Source organism: Macaca mulatta, chromosome 11, assembly GCF_049350105.2.
Source record: "Macaca mulatta isolate MMU2019108-1 chromosome 11, T2T-MMU8v2.0, whole genome shotgun sequence".
Lineage (NCBI taxonomy): Eukaryota > Metazoa > Chordata > Mammalia > Primates > Cercopithecidae > Macaca > Macaca mulatta.
In genome coordinates this window covers 23,918,194-23,931,497 of record NC_133416.1, presented here as the reverse complement: position 1 = coordinate 23,931,497, position 13,304 = coordinate 23,918,194, and the positions used below count along the sequence as shown (strand labels likewise).

Sequence of the window (13,304 nt, the reverse complement as noted above, 5' to 3'; positions counted from 1 at the left end):
AGGCATGAGCCACGACCCCTACTATGTCTTATAACACATCATTTAATTTGTTTTTGCTTAGCTAGTGAGTTAATCTCAAAATTATTATCATAAAAGTTTAATGGTCTATAAGTATTAGAGGTCTTATATATGTTTGTCTCATTCTTATCAAACTTCTATAATAGTCTTATATGTTTGTCTGATTCTTATCTTTCTTTTTCTAGATTTTCCATGGTCTGGTAAAGTTAAAGATGTTCTGCAAAACGTCTTTAAGCTGCAGAAGTTCAGACCACTTCAGCTTGAAACTATTAACGTAACAATGGCTGGAAAGGAGGTATTTCTTGTTATGCCTACAGGAGGTGGAAAGAGCTTATGTTACCAGTTACCAGCATTATGTTCAGATGGTGTGTACTAATAAAAATTAATTTAGAGTTGAAGAAGTGCTTTGTCATCATACATTTTTAATTCTTTTAAAAAATAATTTCTAATCATACATATGTAAAAATCAAGTGCATTTTTGTTTGATTTCCTCTATATTAATAGAAATTTAAAGTTTCACTCAAAGGGGGAATTTACTTATTTTTTATTTTAGGTTCGGGGTATATGTGCAGGTTTGTTGCATGAGTATATTGTGTGATGCTGAGCTTTGGACTTCTAATGATCCGTCGTCCAAGTAGTCAACACAGTACCCGATAGGTAGTTTTTCAACCCTTGCCCTCCTCTCTCCCTAAAGGGGGAATTTTTAAAACTTCTGAGATTAATCCTTTTATCTGGTTCCTGAAACATAAATTTAAAAGCATATTGTACTGAACATTCAAAATCCTCTCTTCTAAGCTTTTCAAAACCCTATACTAAATTGTTGTTAATCATATTCACCCTACAGCGCTGTAGAACACTAGAACAGAAAATAAAAGGGGCAAAAAACCCCAAAAATGTTGTAGGAGAAGCAACTCTAGAAGAAGAATCAGTAGACCTGAATTCTAGTCCCAGATCTTCATTGAGTGTCTGCCACGGTGCTAGGCGCTGGGAGGTACAGTAGTGAGCAAAATGGGCGTGGTCTTAGTTTTCACAGAACTCATAGTGTAGAGTAGCCCTTTCTCAGACGTTAGTGTACATAAGAATCGCCTGAGGATTTGATTATGTGCAGATTCTGATTTTATGTGAGACCAAAGATCCTGCATTTCTAACGAGTTCGCTGGTGCTACTGATATTATTGATTGGGGAATAGCAAGGGGTCACCAAGCTTTTTCTTGAAAGAGTAGATAGTAAATAATATAGGCTTGTGGTCCATATGGTCTCCTTGACAACTCTTCAACCCTGCCACAGGTTTTGTGCTTTTCTAGCACAAAAGCAGCCACATTTGTAACATGTAAACACATGGGTGTAGCTGTGTTCCATTAAAATAACTTACAAAAACAGGCAACCAGCCCTTACTTTGTTGATCACTGGTTTACAGAATATGGGTAATTGCAAGCAATTGCAATAAGAATTTTGGGATACAGGTTTTAATAGGTAATTAAGACTGTACAAAGATCTAGTCTAGGGGCTGTCAGGGAAAATTGTTCTGAGGGAGTGGTGTTTAAGCTAAAAGTTAAAGGGTGAGTAGGCAGAAGGGACAGGGAAGGAAGAAAAGCAACATGTGTGAGATCTAAAAGCAAGAGAGAACATTCACATTATGATGTATTCAGTAACCTAGAGGAATTCCTATGTGGCAGTCAGTGGTAAGACATGTAGAGTCTTATTTTTAAAAACTTTTCCTTATTTTAGCAGGAAGCCATTGAAGGGTTTTACACAGGTAAGAGACTCATTATTTCATGGTTTAGAAGGATAATTCTAGCAGTTAGATGAATTCCAGATACATCTGGAAGATAGAGTCAGTGGGACTTGGTATTTATTGCCTGTGGGGAAAGGAGAAAGAATAGTCAAGAATGATGCTCAAATTTTAGGCTTGGACACTGGGGAGGTTCTTCACTGAAATGGGGTACACTGGAGAAAGAACTCTTAGGAATGGAGAGAAGGAAGATGATGAATTTATTTGGGACATGCTGAATTTACGATGCCTTTAAGACATCCAGATGGAATTGTCCTGAGTAGGAGGATGTTTGTGTCTAAAGCCTGGTGTTGGAGGTCTGAGTTGGAGATTGTTAGTGTGGAGATGGCACTGAAGCCATTGGAATGAATTACAGAGCAGCATAAGAAGAGAAGAAAGCCTAGAACAGAAACCAGAACACCAAGAGTTTAGGGATAAACAGAAAGAGGGCTTTCAGACAAGGCTGAGAATGAGTAGCAACATATAGGATAACCAGGATTGTATGGTGTTATTAGAAGCCTAGGGAAGGGTGTGTTTGAATGAGGGAGTGGTTAATAGTGATGTCTGTTAGCAAAATGTCAAATACGATAAGGATTAAGTTTCAATGAGTTTAATGACAGAGGACCTTAGCTGCAGCAATTTTATTGAAATGGCTGGGTGGAGACCAAATAACAATGGTTTGAAGTGAGTAGGAGTTGAGGAAGTGGAACTGGTGAGTGTGGGATGCTCTTTGGAAAAGAATGGCTATGAGGGGAAGAAGAGAGGGGGCCATAAATTAGGTGTTATCTTAGTCTATTCCAGCTGCTATAACAGAATGCTTTATATCAGTTAATTAACAAACAATAGAAGTTTACCGCTTGCAGCTCTGGAGGCTTGGAAGTCCAAGATCAAGATGCTAATAGATTTTGGTGTTTAGAGAGGGGGTGTTTCTCATAGATGGCACCTTCTTGCTGCACCCTCACATGGTGGCAAAGAAAGGGCACTCACTTCAACTTCTTGTAAAATGGCATTAATCCCACTTATGAAAGCAGAGCCTTCATTACTTAATCACTTCCTTGGGGATACCAACATTCAGACCATAGTGGGTGTTTTCCAAGATGAGAGAGACTTGACCATGTTTAAATGTAATGAGTAGGTGCTAGTCAGGAAAAGTGAAAATAATAGCAGAGAGAATAATTGACTGGGAAAAATCCCTAATAAGATCTTAATATGATTATGTTTTTTAAACATGTCTGCACTCTGCCAAAAGTTGTCATAAGAAACAAACTACAGAAACGTAAAGTCATATAATTTTAACTGTAGAATAGCTTTTGTACTTTAAACAGTTTCAGTTATAAGGAAGGGGGCATATTACTATAACTTCATTCAGACAGTAAACTGTTCACTGATTTCTACTCAGCAAAAATCTCATATAAAAAGTAAAAGAATGCTCATGCAACTATCATGTTTAATTATACACACTACTGTTTTTTTGGGAAAGCTTTGTAGTAATTTTTCCCTGATGAAACTGTTTAGTGTTTGAACTGATATATGTTACCTTACTGAAATTACCAGTAGTGATTATTTAAAATGATAGCAAATTAAACATTTGAAATGTTAATGTCTGTCTTTATTTTTATAAGGATAGAGTTCTGTTTAGTTGTATGTTTGTTTATTTGGCTTATAGTTACCTTGTTTGGTCATTTATTCATATCTAATCAATGAGAGTAAGAAGTAAGTAAGCTTTAGTAAAGCTACACTAGAAATTAATCTGAATTAATGGGCGGTGCCCACAAGTTAATAAGGTGAATGGGCTGGGCGCGGTAGCTCGTGCCTGTAATCCTAGTACTTTGGGAGGCTAAGGTGGGTGGATTGCCTGAGCTCAGGAGTTCGAGACCAGCTTGGATAACACAGCGAAACCCTATCTCTACTAAAATACAAAAGAAATTAGCCAGGCATGGCGGTGGGTGCCTGTACTCCTAGCTACTTGGGAGGCTGAGGCAGGAGAATTGCTTGAACTCCGGAGGCGGAGGTCGCAATGAGCCAAGATGGCACCACTGTACTCTAGCCTGGACAACAGAGTGAGATTCTGTCTCTAAAAAAAAAAAAAAGGTGAATGGTTTGCAACTGATTCTGAGGGTGGTGTAAAGTTTAAGGTAGATTTTTTTTTTCCTCTTTTAGGTTTTACACTCGTCATTTGCCCATTGATCTCTCTTATGGAAGACCAATTAATGGTTTTAAAACAATTAGGAATTTCAGCAACCATGTTAAATGCTTCAAGTTCTAAGGTATGTTTCAGTGGCTTTTTTTTTTTTTTTTTAAATGTAAACTATTCACTGAAATAGGAGCTTTACCTGCAGTTGAGTTGCTTATAAAATTATAAACTGTTAACTATTTATATCAGGAGTTGCAATCTACTGCTCTTGACCAGTTCTGGCCCACTGTCTATTTTTGTATGTCCCATGAATTATGAATAGTTTTTATATTTTTTAATGGCTAAAAAAAACTAAAACGAGTATTTTGTGAAATGTGAAAATTATTTGCAGTTCAAGTTTCAGTATCCATAAATAAAGTTTTATTGAAACACAACTATGCTCATTTGTTTACATGTTGTCTGTGGCTGCTTTTACAGTATAATGGCAGAGTGGAGTAGTTGTGATAGAGACCTTATAGCCCACAAAACCTAATGTTTTTGTCTGGTACTTTACAGAAAACATTTGCTGACCTATTTCGTATTATCCATTCTAAAATAGTAAGGGAGAATTTCTAATTATGCAGTGTAATTAAATGTGAAATATGAATTACTAAGAAGTTACCCTGTACCTATGGAATTTCTTCTATTTAGGGATGGACTCTTTTACCATCATCTGTAGAATAAAGCATGTCCCAGCTATTCTTTTTTAAAAAGCGTATTATTGAAATCTTCAAAAGGAGAGAGAATAGCATAAAAACTGCCATGTAGCCATTTCCCTCTTCAACAGTTAACATATGGCTAATCTTTTTTTTTAATCTATATACCTCCAGTTTTCCCTACCCCCTTCCCCTTAGTTTATTTATTCAGAACAAATTCCAGACATCATATTGTAATTGTAAATTCTTCAGTATGTATCTCTAACTTTAAAGAAAAGTGCTATGCCATCATCACATCTAAAAACTTTAATATCAATTCTTTAGAATTATGAAAAATTCAGATTTCTCTGTCTCATTTTTATGTTTTCTTTCTCTAAATATAGCCCAGATAATATTCATACATTGTATTGTGTTTGGTTGATATACCCATAGGTTCCCTTTCTCTCTTTTGTATTTCCCATGCAAATTATTTGTTGAAGAAACCACATTAATGGTCCTGTATCTTTCTACATTTTCCTGATTGCATCCTTGTGGTCTTTTCTTTTCTTTTCTTTTCTTTCTTTTCTTTTCTTCTCTCTCTCTCTCTCTCGTTTTCTTTCTTTCTTTTCAGTTCTGGGGTACATGTGCAAGATGTGCAGGTTTGTTACATAGGTAACTGGATCCTGTTAGATCTAAAAGCCTGATTGTATTTGGAATTTTTCTTTTCTCTTTAACTTTTTTTTTTGGTTTTTTGCAAGAGTATACTTACTGTGGTATCACTCAAGTGGTACATAGTACCTGGTTATCTTTTTGTGATGCTAAGCATCAGTGGGTTCAGGTGATGTCTGCCTGATCTCTGGTTATCAGCTTTTCATCTAATGTTTTAGCAGCCACTGAGTGGCACCGTGAGAGCCATGATTTCATTAGGGAGGTGCAAAATGGTGATACCTAATTCTGTCACTCTTTGTATTAGCTACACTTTTTCTACAAAAATGAACTTCTTCCTCATTAGCTCTGCATGATGAAAATGCTAGATTTTTTTTTCCCTTTCTTTACCAGTTTTCAGAAAGAGTTGGTTTTCTAGCATTCTCCAAAGGTGGTCAACAAGATTTTTAAGGTATTTTTTTCCCCCAAGTATCACTATAAACTTACAAATTTTGAGATATAATGTGATTCACCTTTGGAATCATATAAATGTGTATCTATGTAATGCTGAAATAGTCCTGGCCTTGGGCAGTGAGAGCCTCTTTAAGTTGGTTCCTGAATCTTTTCTCTTAACCGCATTGCTTCTGCTCCTTGCTTTCTTTTGCAGTAAGATAATCCATGTTCATTTTATGCATTTCCTGCGCAGACCTAGAGTCAGCCATACCTCCAAGAAGCCCTGCTTCCTTTAGTTTACCCATATGTTTTTGTTTTATTTAAACTCCATGTCATTCTATTATAACTGCTCCTTCATTCAACAAAATCAGTCTATGGAGAAAACTGCTTTCTAATAATGTACTTTCTTAAAATTGGAAAAGAACATAATAGTAATAGAAAGTAGTTTAGAAAGTTGAAGATAATTACCAGTTCATGATATATCCCCACTGCTTGAAAAGTTGGAGAGAGAAAAAAAGAACATCTGTATCCTAGAATATATCTAGGAATTAACAAACTGCTTTGCCGGGATGATGAAAGCAGTTTGATTGTCTCTTTCTATCCCATTCACTGGCATGTTTTTATACTTTTTTGGTCCTCTTTAGGTTAGAAGGAAAAAAATGATATCTAATGTGCTAAGTATTATACAGAATTGTATTAGAGTACTAAGAAGCTAATAAATGTTAGCTTTTAAGATTTATTATTATCTTAATTTAATGAGTAATACTTTTTGAAACCCCATGGTCTTCATGTTTAAATAAAGAGATTAAAAGATTTGATGGCATCATTTAAGAAGTTAATAAATAATAAATTTTGTTCACATACATAAAGGGATTATAAATATAATGTTAAAATTAATAAAACCCACCTTTATAACCATAACAATTGCATCTAGCTCACATTTTAGAATATATTATGAACAATTTAGAATTATCCCTTTATAGAATAAATGCTCTTCATTGGACTATCTGTTCATGTTCATTTTTTTTTGTTCTTTTTTGTCAAGTGAGTTTTTTTTTAATCACCAACAATGTAGATGTTAGTAAATAACTAGAATGCTGTTTACACAGCTGCCATGATGTTTAGTACTGGGACATGGTTTCAGTTTTAATGAACCAAACGTCTGCTCCTAGAAGAGCCGAAGTCTATTATTGCTTTGGAGAAATGAACGTTTTCATTTACCACCTAGTATTTCAGTCTGCCAGCTTAGTTTTACTATCATTGTGTCTGTTTTTTCTTTTACTAGGAGCATGTTAAATGGGTTCATGCTGAAATGGTAAATAAAAACTCCGAGTTAAAGCTGATTTATGTGACTCCAGAGAAAATTGCAAAAAGCAAAATGTTTATGTCAAGACTAGAGAAAGCCTATGAAGCAAGGAGATTCACTCGAATTGCTGTGGATGAAGTTCACTGCTGTAGTCAGTGGGGACATGATTTCAGACCTGGTATGTATGTTTTATCTAGAAAGCTTTTTGATGTCATAGACCGTGTCCTTACTCAGCTTGGCATGATGGAAATCTCTGCTTCTATTAAAATCAGCCTCAAGTAGTTACACGTTGAATATCCCTTATCCAGAATGCTTGGAACCAAAAGAGTTTTAAATTTTGGATTTTTTTGGGTTTGGGATGATCAGCCTGTATTACTCATTTTATCTTGCCTCATTATGAGGAGGACTGAGAAGCAGAATCTTTAGTTTCATTCCCCTCTGTAGTCTGTAGTTTAATTGCCTTTGTCAATTATGGACAAATATGGACACATATGTTTACTAGCCAATAATAGACATCTTTTTGGCATTTATGACATCTAGGTATTCCTTCACATTTGTTGAAGAATTTGCATCTGTCTCAAAGTTGTCATCTTTAGTCATCATTCTAGGGGTCTTTTTAGCACCCACCTGCAACTCCTCAGCATTAAACTTTGATGAGATATTTTAGTGACCTTTTTCTTCACCCCACCACCCAATCCTACAGTCATAGCCTAAAGTAAGTTACTCAGAATTGTTATATGCAAAAAAATCCTAAATTCAAAAATCCGACTCCCTGGCTTCAACCTCTTTTCCTTCTGAAGCTTTTCACACTCATTAGGATTTGCTGGATCCCTCTTTTAATCCCGGCTTATTTATCCAGGCTCCTGTCCCTACATAGCAATCACTCTTTTTCCCGTCCAGACACTGTGCTGTTGCCCCGACTTCTGTTATGTTTGCCCTGGACTGCCTGGCCATTCTGCCAGTCTGCTTCAGGTGTTGTGCCTGAGACGCTGGATTCATCTAGACTTCTGCTTTCCCTATTCCTGCTGCTTGGCTACTAAACATTATCCAAAAAAAAAAAAAAAATTGCATAACTCCGTTCAGCTTTTCATTATCCTCAGCTGTCCTTATACTTGTCCCTATTTCAACTCCTTTATACATTCCTTCCAACAAATGTCTCGTATCATTAACTTTCTATTCAGGCCCTAACTTGTACTTAGCAGATGCTTTCTGCTTCACAGGAAATAGATGCCATCAGGTATGAACAGCTCCTCTTTCTACTTTCAAACATTAGTAATCTTTGTTGTTGTTTCTTTTCTTTTGTTAAGGCAGAAAAGACCACTGCTTTATAAGGGTAACCATGACCACTCCCGTTTCATCCCCTCCTGCCTTCTTAAGATCTTGCACTGCCAAGTTCCTCACTCCTTCACCTTGAGTCTCTTTTGTCCCCTCCCTAAAAACAGAAACTAAAGCACCCTTCTGATCTTTTGCACCTTTTAATGTGACTGTCCTCTTTTTGTTCTTTCTGTCACCATCAGACTTCTCAGCTTACCATCTCCATTTGTCACCTTTAACCCATTCTGAACTAATTGAATCATATCCTTCTGCCATCACCGTCCTATTGAAACAGGTCATCGGTGACCCACCCCCAGTGGCTTCATCACGTGGTCTCATCTTCATTCCTCTTCCCACTTAACTTCAGTAACATTTTATATATTCACCTCTCACCTTGCCACATGCTACTCCCTTGGTTACTGTACAGTAATGCTGGTCAGTGTCTTCCTTTCCATTATTACCTCCTTCGCTCATCTTCCTTTGTCTTCGTTTTAAATATTAGTGTTCCCTAGGGTTCTGACCTCAGTCTTTACCCTTTCTTACATTTCTCCAGGGATAGTGAGCTTGTAGCCCAAAGACTGCATTCTCTACCTACAGAATTATTATGGGCATTGTTTTTATTTATTTATATATTTTAAATGGATTTAAATGCCTTAAACTGGATGTATAGTCCTTTCTATTAAGGACCCCACTTTCTTAACCAGATAATGCCACATGGTTGTTACCTGGTGGCCACTGAAGTTACCCGATTTGTGACTCTTGCCCTATTTTCAGCTTAAGTGGTGCAATCACTTACGATTATCACCCTTGCTTAAGTATTACCGTGACTTATGTTGTCTCTGTGGATCTGCTGCCGAAGTGTAAAACATTATTCCCATATCTAATTATCTAACTTCTAAACTTTAAATTTATACTCCTAATTGTTTATCAGAAATGTGTATCTAAATTAGCATGAACGAAACTAAATTTTCCCCCAAAGAACTGCTCTTTTTCTTCTCAACTGGGAGTCACTATTTTCCCCATAACTCCACTCGACGTTCTAACCAAAAACTTTTTATTTTCTTCACCTTTCCTTTCTCCCTTCTCCTCTCTACTCCCAAGCAATTTTCCCCTTCAGTCTTCTCTGTCTTAGAAAGTCATCCACTCACTCACCTGTTTGCTGAAGCCAGAACTGTAGCAGTTACCTTTATCATTTAGATTCCAGTCAGGAGACAGTTATTTGAACACAGAGGATTTTTTATAAAGAATTGTGAACTAGGTAAAAAGTAGCTACATAGATAACTGAAAAAGTAAAAAGAAAACTAAGATATCATGGAGTTAAAAGCTGGAAGAAGCAACAACCACCTGTAGGGCTGGGAGAACAGGAAGAAAAGATTGAAACAAATAAGACTTAGAAACTTAAAGGAGAGGCCCCCGTGGAACTGAGCTCCCTGGTGCTGGAGTCTCTTGGTGGAGCCAGAGGTCGGGTACATCTGTGATAGAGCTGATTCTCCAAAGGCTGAAAAAACTGCCAGCTGTATTTAGTTGCTCTTAAGGAAAGAAGTGCTGCTGCAGGGATGAGAAGTCTTGCTGGGGTGGCAGTCACAGGAACACAAGCAAGCCCACAGGAAGCAGTTAGGGAGGAAGCAGCCATGGAATCTTCCATGCAGGGCCAGCAGGCAAAGCTGATGCGTCGTGTGCAGAGTCCTTGGTGCAGCATCCCAAAGCAGAGTATAGAAGGTAGGGTTAGAGATGACAAAAAAATGATGGATGACACACCATCCTTGATTTACGCTCCCTTTGCAGGTCCAGTCCACCACTCAGTGTTGTCAGCTCTGCCTCTAAAATGAATCTCAAGTTTGTCTACACTTTGTGCACCTACGTCTTACATACAGTTGAGCTCCCTTCCACTGGTCTACTGCAGTAGCTTCCTAAGTAGTCTGTGATTATGGTCTTACCCTTTTTGTTCATTCTCCACAGAGCAACCAGTGATATTTTCTAAATATAAATCAAATCATGTTACTTCCCTACCTAAACTAGCCAGTAGCTACTCTGTGCTTAGAATAAAACCCCAAAGTTCTTAACTGGGGCCCATAGGGTAATAGGTGATCTGCCCCCATCTGTCTACCTGATTTCCCACTCTTCCTCTCTTACTTCTTAAGCCCCAGCTATGCCGGGCTTATTATGAGCACTTACCACTCTCTAATGGCGTATTTATTGGCTTACTCTTTGTATTGTCTTGTTTCTTTGCTTGAATTACAGACACATTTGCATAGCATTTTTGTCTTGTTCATCACTCTATCTTCAGTGCCTAGGGAAGTGCTTGGCACCCAGTGAAAAAGGTGTTCAACATTTATCTACTGATGAATGGGTAAATCTGGCACTCTCTCCCTCCTCCCTGCCACCTCCAGATCCCAGTAGTCACTAGGACCTGTAGGTTCATGTATGTCTCTTTACTCTTTCTGATTTGTCCTTAATGTCATGTCTTATTTTATATTCTGTATTATTTGTTTTCTGGTCTGTTACTGCCATCTTTTAACTGGTTTTCCTTCAGTGTTTTGTCTATTCCAGTCTATATTTTGCACTGTCACCAAAAGATGATTTATGAAGCATACGTCTTTAGAAATTACATGATGGACTGGGCGCGGTGGCTTATGCCTGTAATCGCAGCACTTTGGGAGGCCGAGGCGGGTGGATCACCTGAAGTCAGGAGTTGAAGACCAGCCTGGCCAACACAGTGAAACCCCATCTCTACAAAAAATGTAAAAATTAGCCAGATGTGGTGGTGTATGCCTGTAATCCCCGTTACTCGGAAGGCTGAGGCAGGAGAATCGCTTGAATCCAGGAGATGGAGGTTCCAGTGAACCGAGATTATGCCATTGCACTCCAGCCTGGGTGACAGAGTGAGACTCCATCTCAAAAAAAAAAAAATTACATGATGACTCCTCATTTCCTATAGGATAAAGTCTCAGCTTAGAATCAACTGGCTGTATTTTTCATAGCTTTTTTTTTTTTTTGAGACAGAGTCTCGCTCTGTCGCCCAGGCTGGAGTGCAGTAGCGCGATCTCGGCTCACTGCAAGCTTCGCCTCCCGGGTTCACACCATTCTCCTGCCTCAGCCTCCCGAGTAGCTGGGACTACAGGCAACCGCCACCACACCTGGCTAATTTTTTTGTATTTTTAGTAGAGATGGGGTTTCACCATGTTAGCCAGGATGGTCTCGATCTCCTGACCTTGTGATCTGCCCGCCTCGGCCTCCTCACCTGCCTTCTACATAACAGTGTCAGTCAGGGTTCAGGCAGGGAAGCAGAGTCACGATGAATGTTACAGGATAACGGTTTTACTGTAGGAAGTCGATCTTGAACAATTGTGGGAGGAACTGGGGAAGTGAAGGTCTGAAGAGGGGAGGTGGAGGATTAGAGAAAAGTAACGGATTGATGCCTAAGCACTGGTGCAGGAGGACGAGGCAGAGCCTGTAGGGAAATCTGCAGCTGGCATGTACAGTGGCAAAGAGGACCCCTAAAGGGAAGGTCGTGGAAGGGTCTCTGGTAAGCTACTTCCTGTGAGTAGCTATCGCCTCTGTGGGACTGCTGTTGACTGGCAAGACCTGCAGTTGGGAGGAACAGCTGAATGAGGACTGGAAAAGAACTAGGATGACCTAGAACTGGCTGAGCACTTCTAGATCTGTCCATCATCCTCTCTGCTTGTAAAGACCTTGAAGGAGCAATGTTAGCTGGTTCACTTCTGCCACCAAATCTTGCACAAGTTCCTCTTTTGGGTCAGCTCTAACTTGGAACAGGAAAGAGATTCTGGGAAATGTAATTTCCAGCTTAATGGATTGGACAATAAATCCATCCACCACAAGACTCTGTGACCACCCCAGTGAACTGCTTGCTGTTGTCTGAACATACTAATTTCATGCCAGTGTATTTGCAGTATATATGCTGTTTCTTTTGCGTGATGTTCGTCTCTTCCTAGTGAACTTCTGTTCATTGTCTTAAGACATAACTCAAGTATTATCTCCTTGAAATCTTCACTTCCCAAGCAGCTGTTCTGTCCTCTGTGTTTTCATAGTAGCCCTCTACTTAGCATATAAGCAATTTCTACCACATTTTTTCACTTTCCCCCAAATAGTTCAAGTTCTTAAGGGAGATTAAGGACAATTTATCTAGTGATTTAGATGCATATAACAAGTTTGAGCCTAGAATGGTTTCCGAGAAATAGGTTATATACAAAGCAGTGCTGCCCTTACCAAGCTTTATTTGGTCTGATGACACTAGGTGGTAGCAGGGGTTTGTCTGATGGCCGGTTTTATCTTTTGTTAGTTGTAATAAATTAAAACACTGTGGCTATACCCACTGTCTCTTGAGTCCACTGTGACCAAGAATAATATCTGGAATAAATATAATAAAGCCTGCACATCAAAAAGGCTAACGCAGAACTGCAAATTTACTGCTATAGATGGCTGTGGAATTAAAATCATAGTAGTCATCGATTATCTGCATAATGTTAAAAGGAATAGTTTACTCTAACTCTTAAAGGATAGAAAAAGGGCTACTTTATTTGTTTTTTCAGATTATAAGGCGCTTGGTATCTTAAAGCGGCAGTTCCCTAACGCATCACTAATTGGGCTGACTGCGACTGCAACCAATCACGTTTTGACGGATGCTCAGAAAATTTTGTGCGTTGAAAAGTGTTTTACTTTTACAGCTTCTTTTAATAGGTCAAATCTATATTATGAGGTATGTAATTTTTATGTCCATTCATTACTTTCGTGAAGAATTACACAGAGAGGATTTACCTTTTTATTATGTTTGTTTACATGAGCAGCAGTTAAATACTTTACAAAAACTTTTAACATTAGGAGGTAATTATAAGTAGATTCTGTAACTAGGGCTTCATTCATGTATCTTTTGCTACATAATCCTTTGTTAGATTAAACAGAAGACATTCTTGCTAGGTGATACTTTTTATAAAATATATGAGTAAGTTATATATCTTTGTTAAATTT

At 38.1% G+C, this 13,304-nt stretch overlaps 1 protein-coding gene across 3 annotated transcripts in view; it reads left to right on the top strand.

Annotated features, from left to right (window-relative positions):
- The window catches only part of RECQL (RecQ like helicase), a 33,485-nt gene that overhangs the window by 10,801 nt on the left and 9,380 nt on the right, over positions 1-13,304 (top strand). For all 3 annotated transcript variants that reach the window (XM_077953690.1, XM_015151248.3, XM_077953692.1), the window contains 4 exons: positions 204-383; positions 3,950-4,056; positions 6,981-7,179; positions 12,869-13,035. In XM_077953690.1, coding sequence (XP_077809816.1) covers positions 204-383; positions 3,950-4,056; positions 6,981-7,179; positions 12,869-13,035 — 653 coding nt within the window. The remainder of the gene's footprint in view (positions 1-203; positions 384-3,949; positions 4,057-6,980; positions 7,180-12,868; positions 13,036-13,304) is intronic.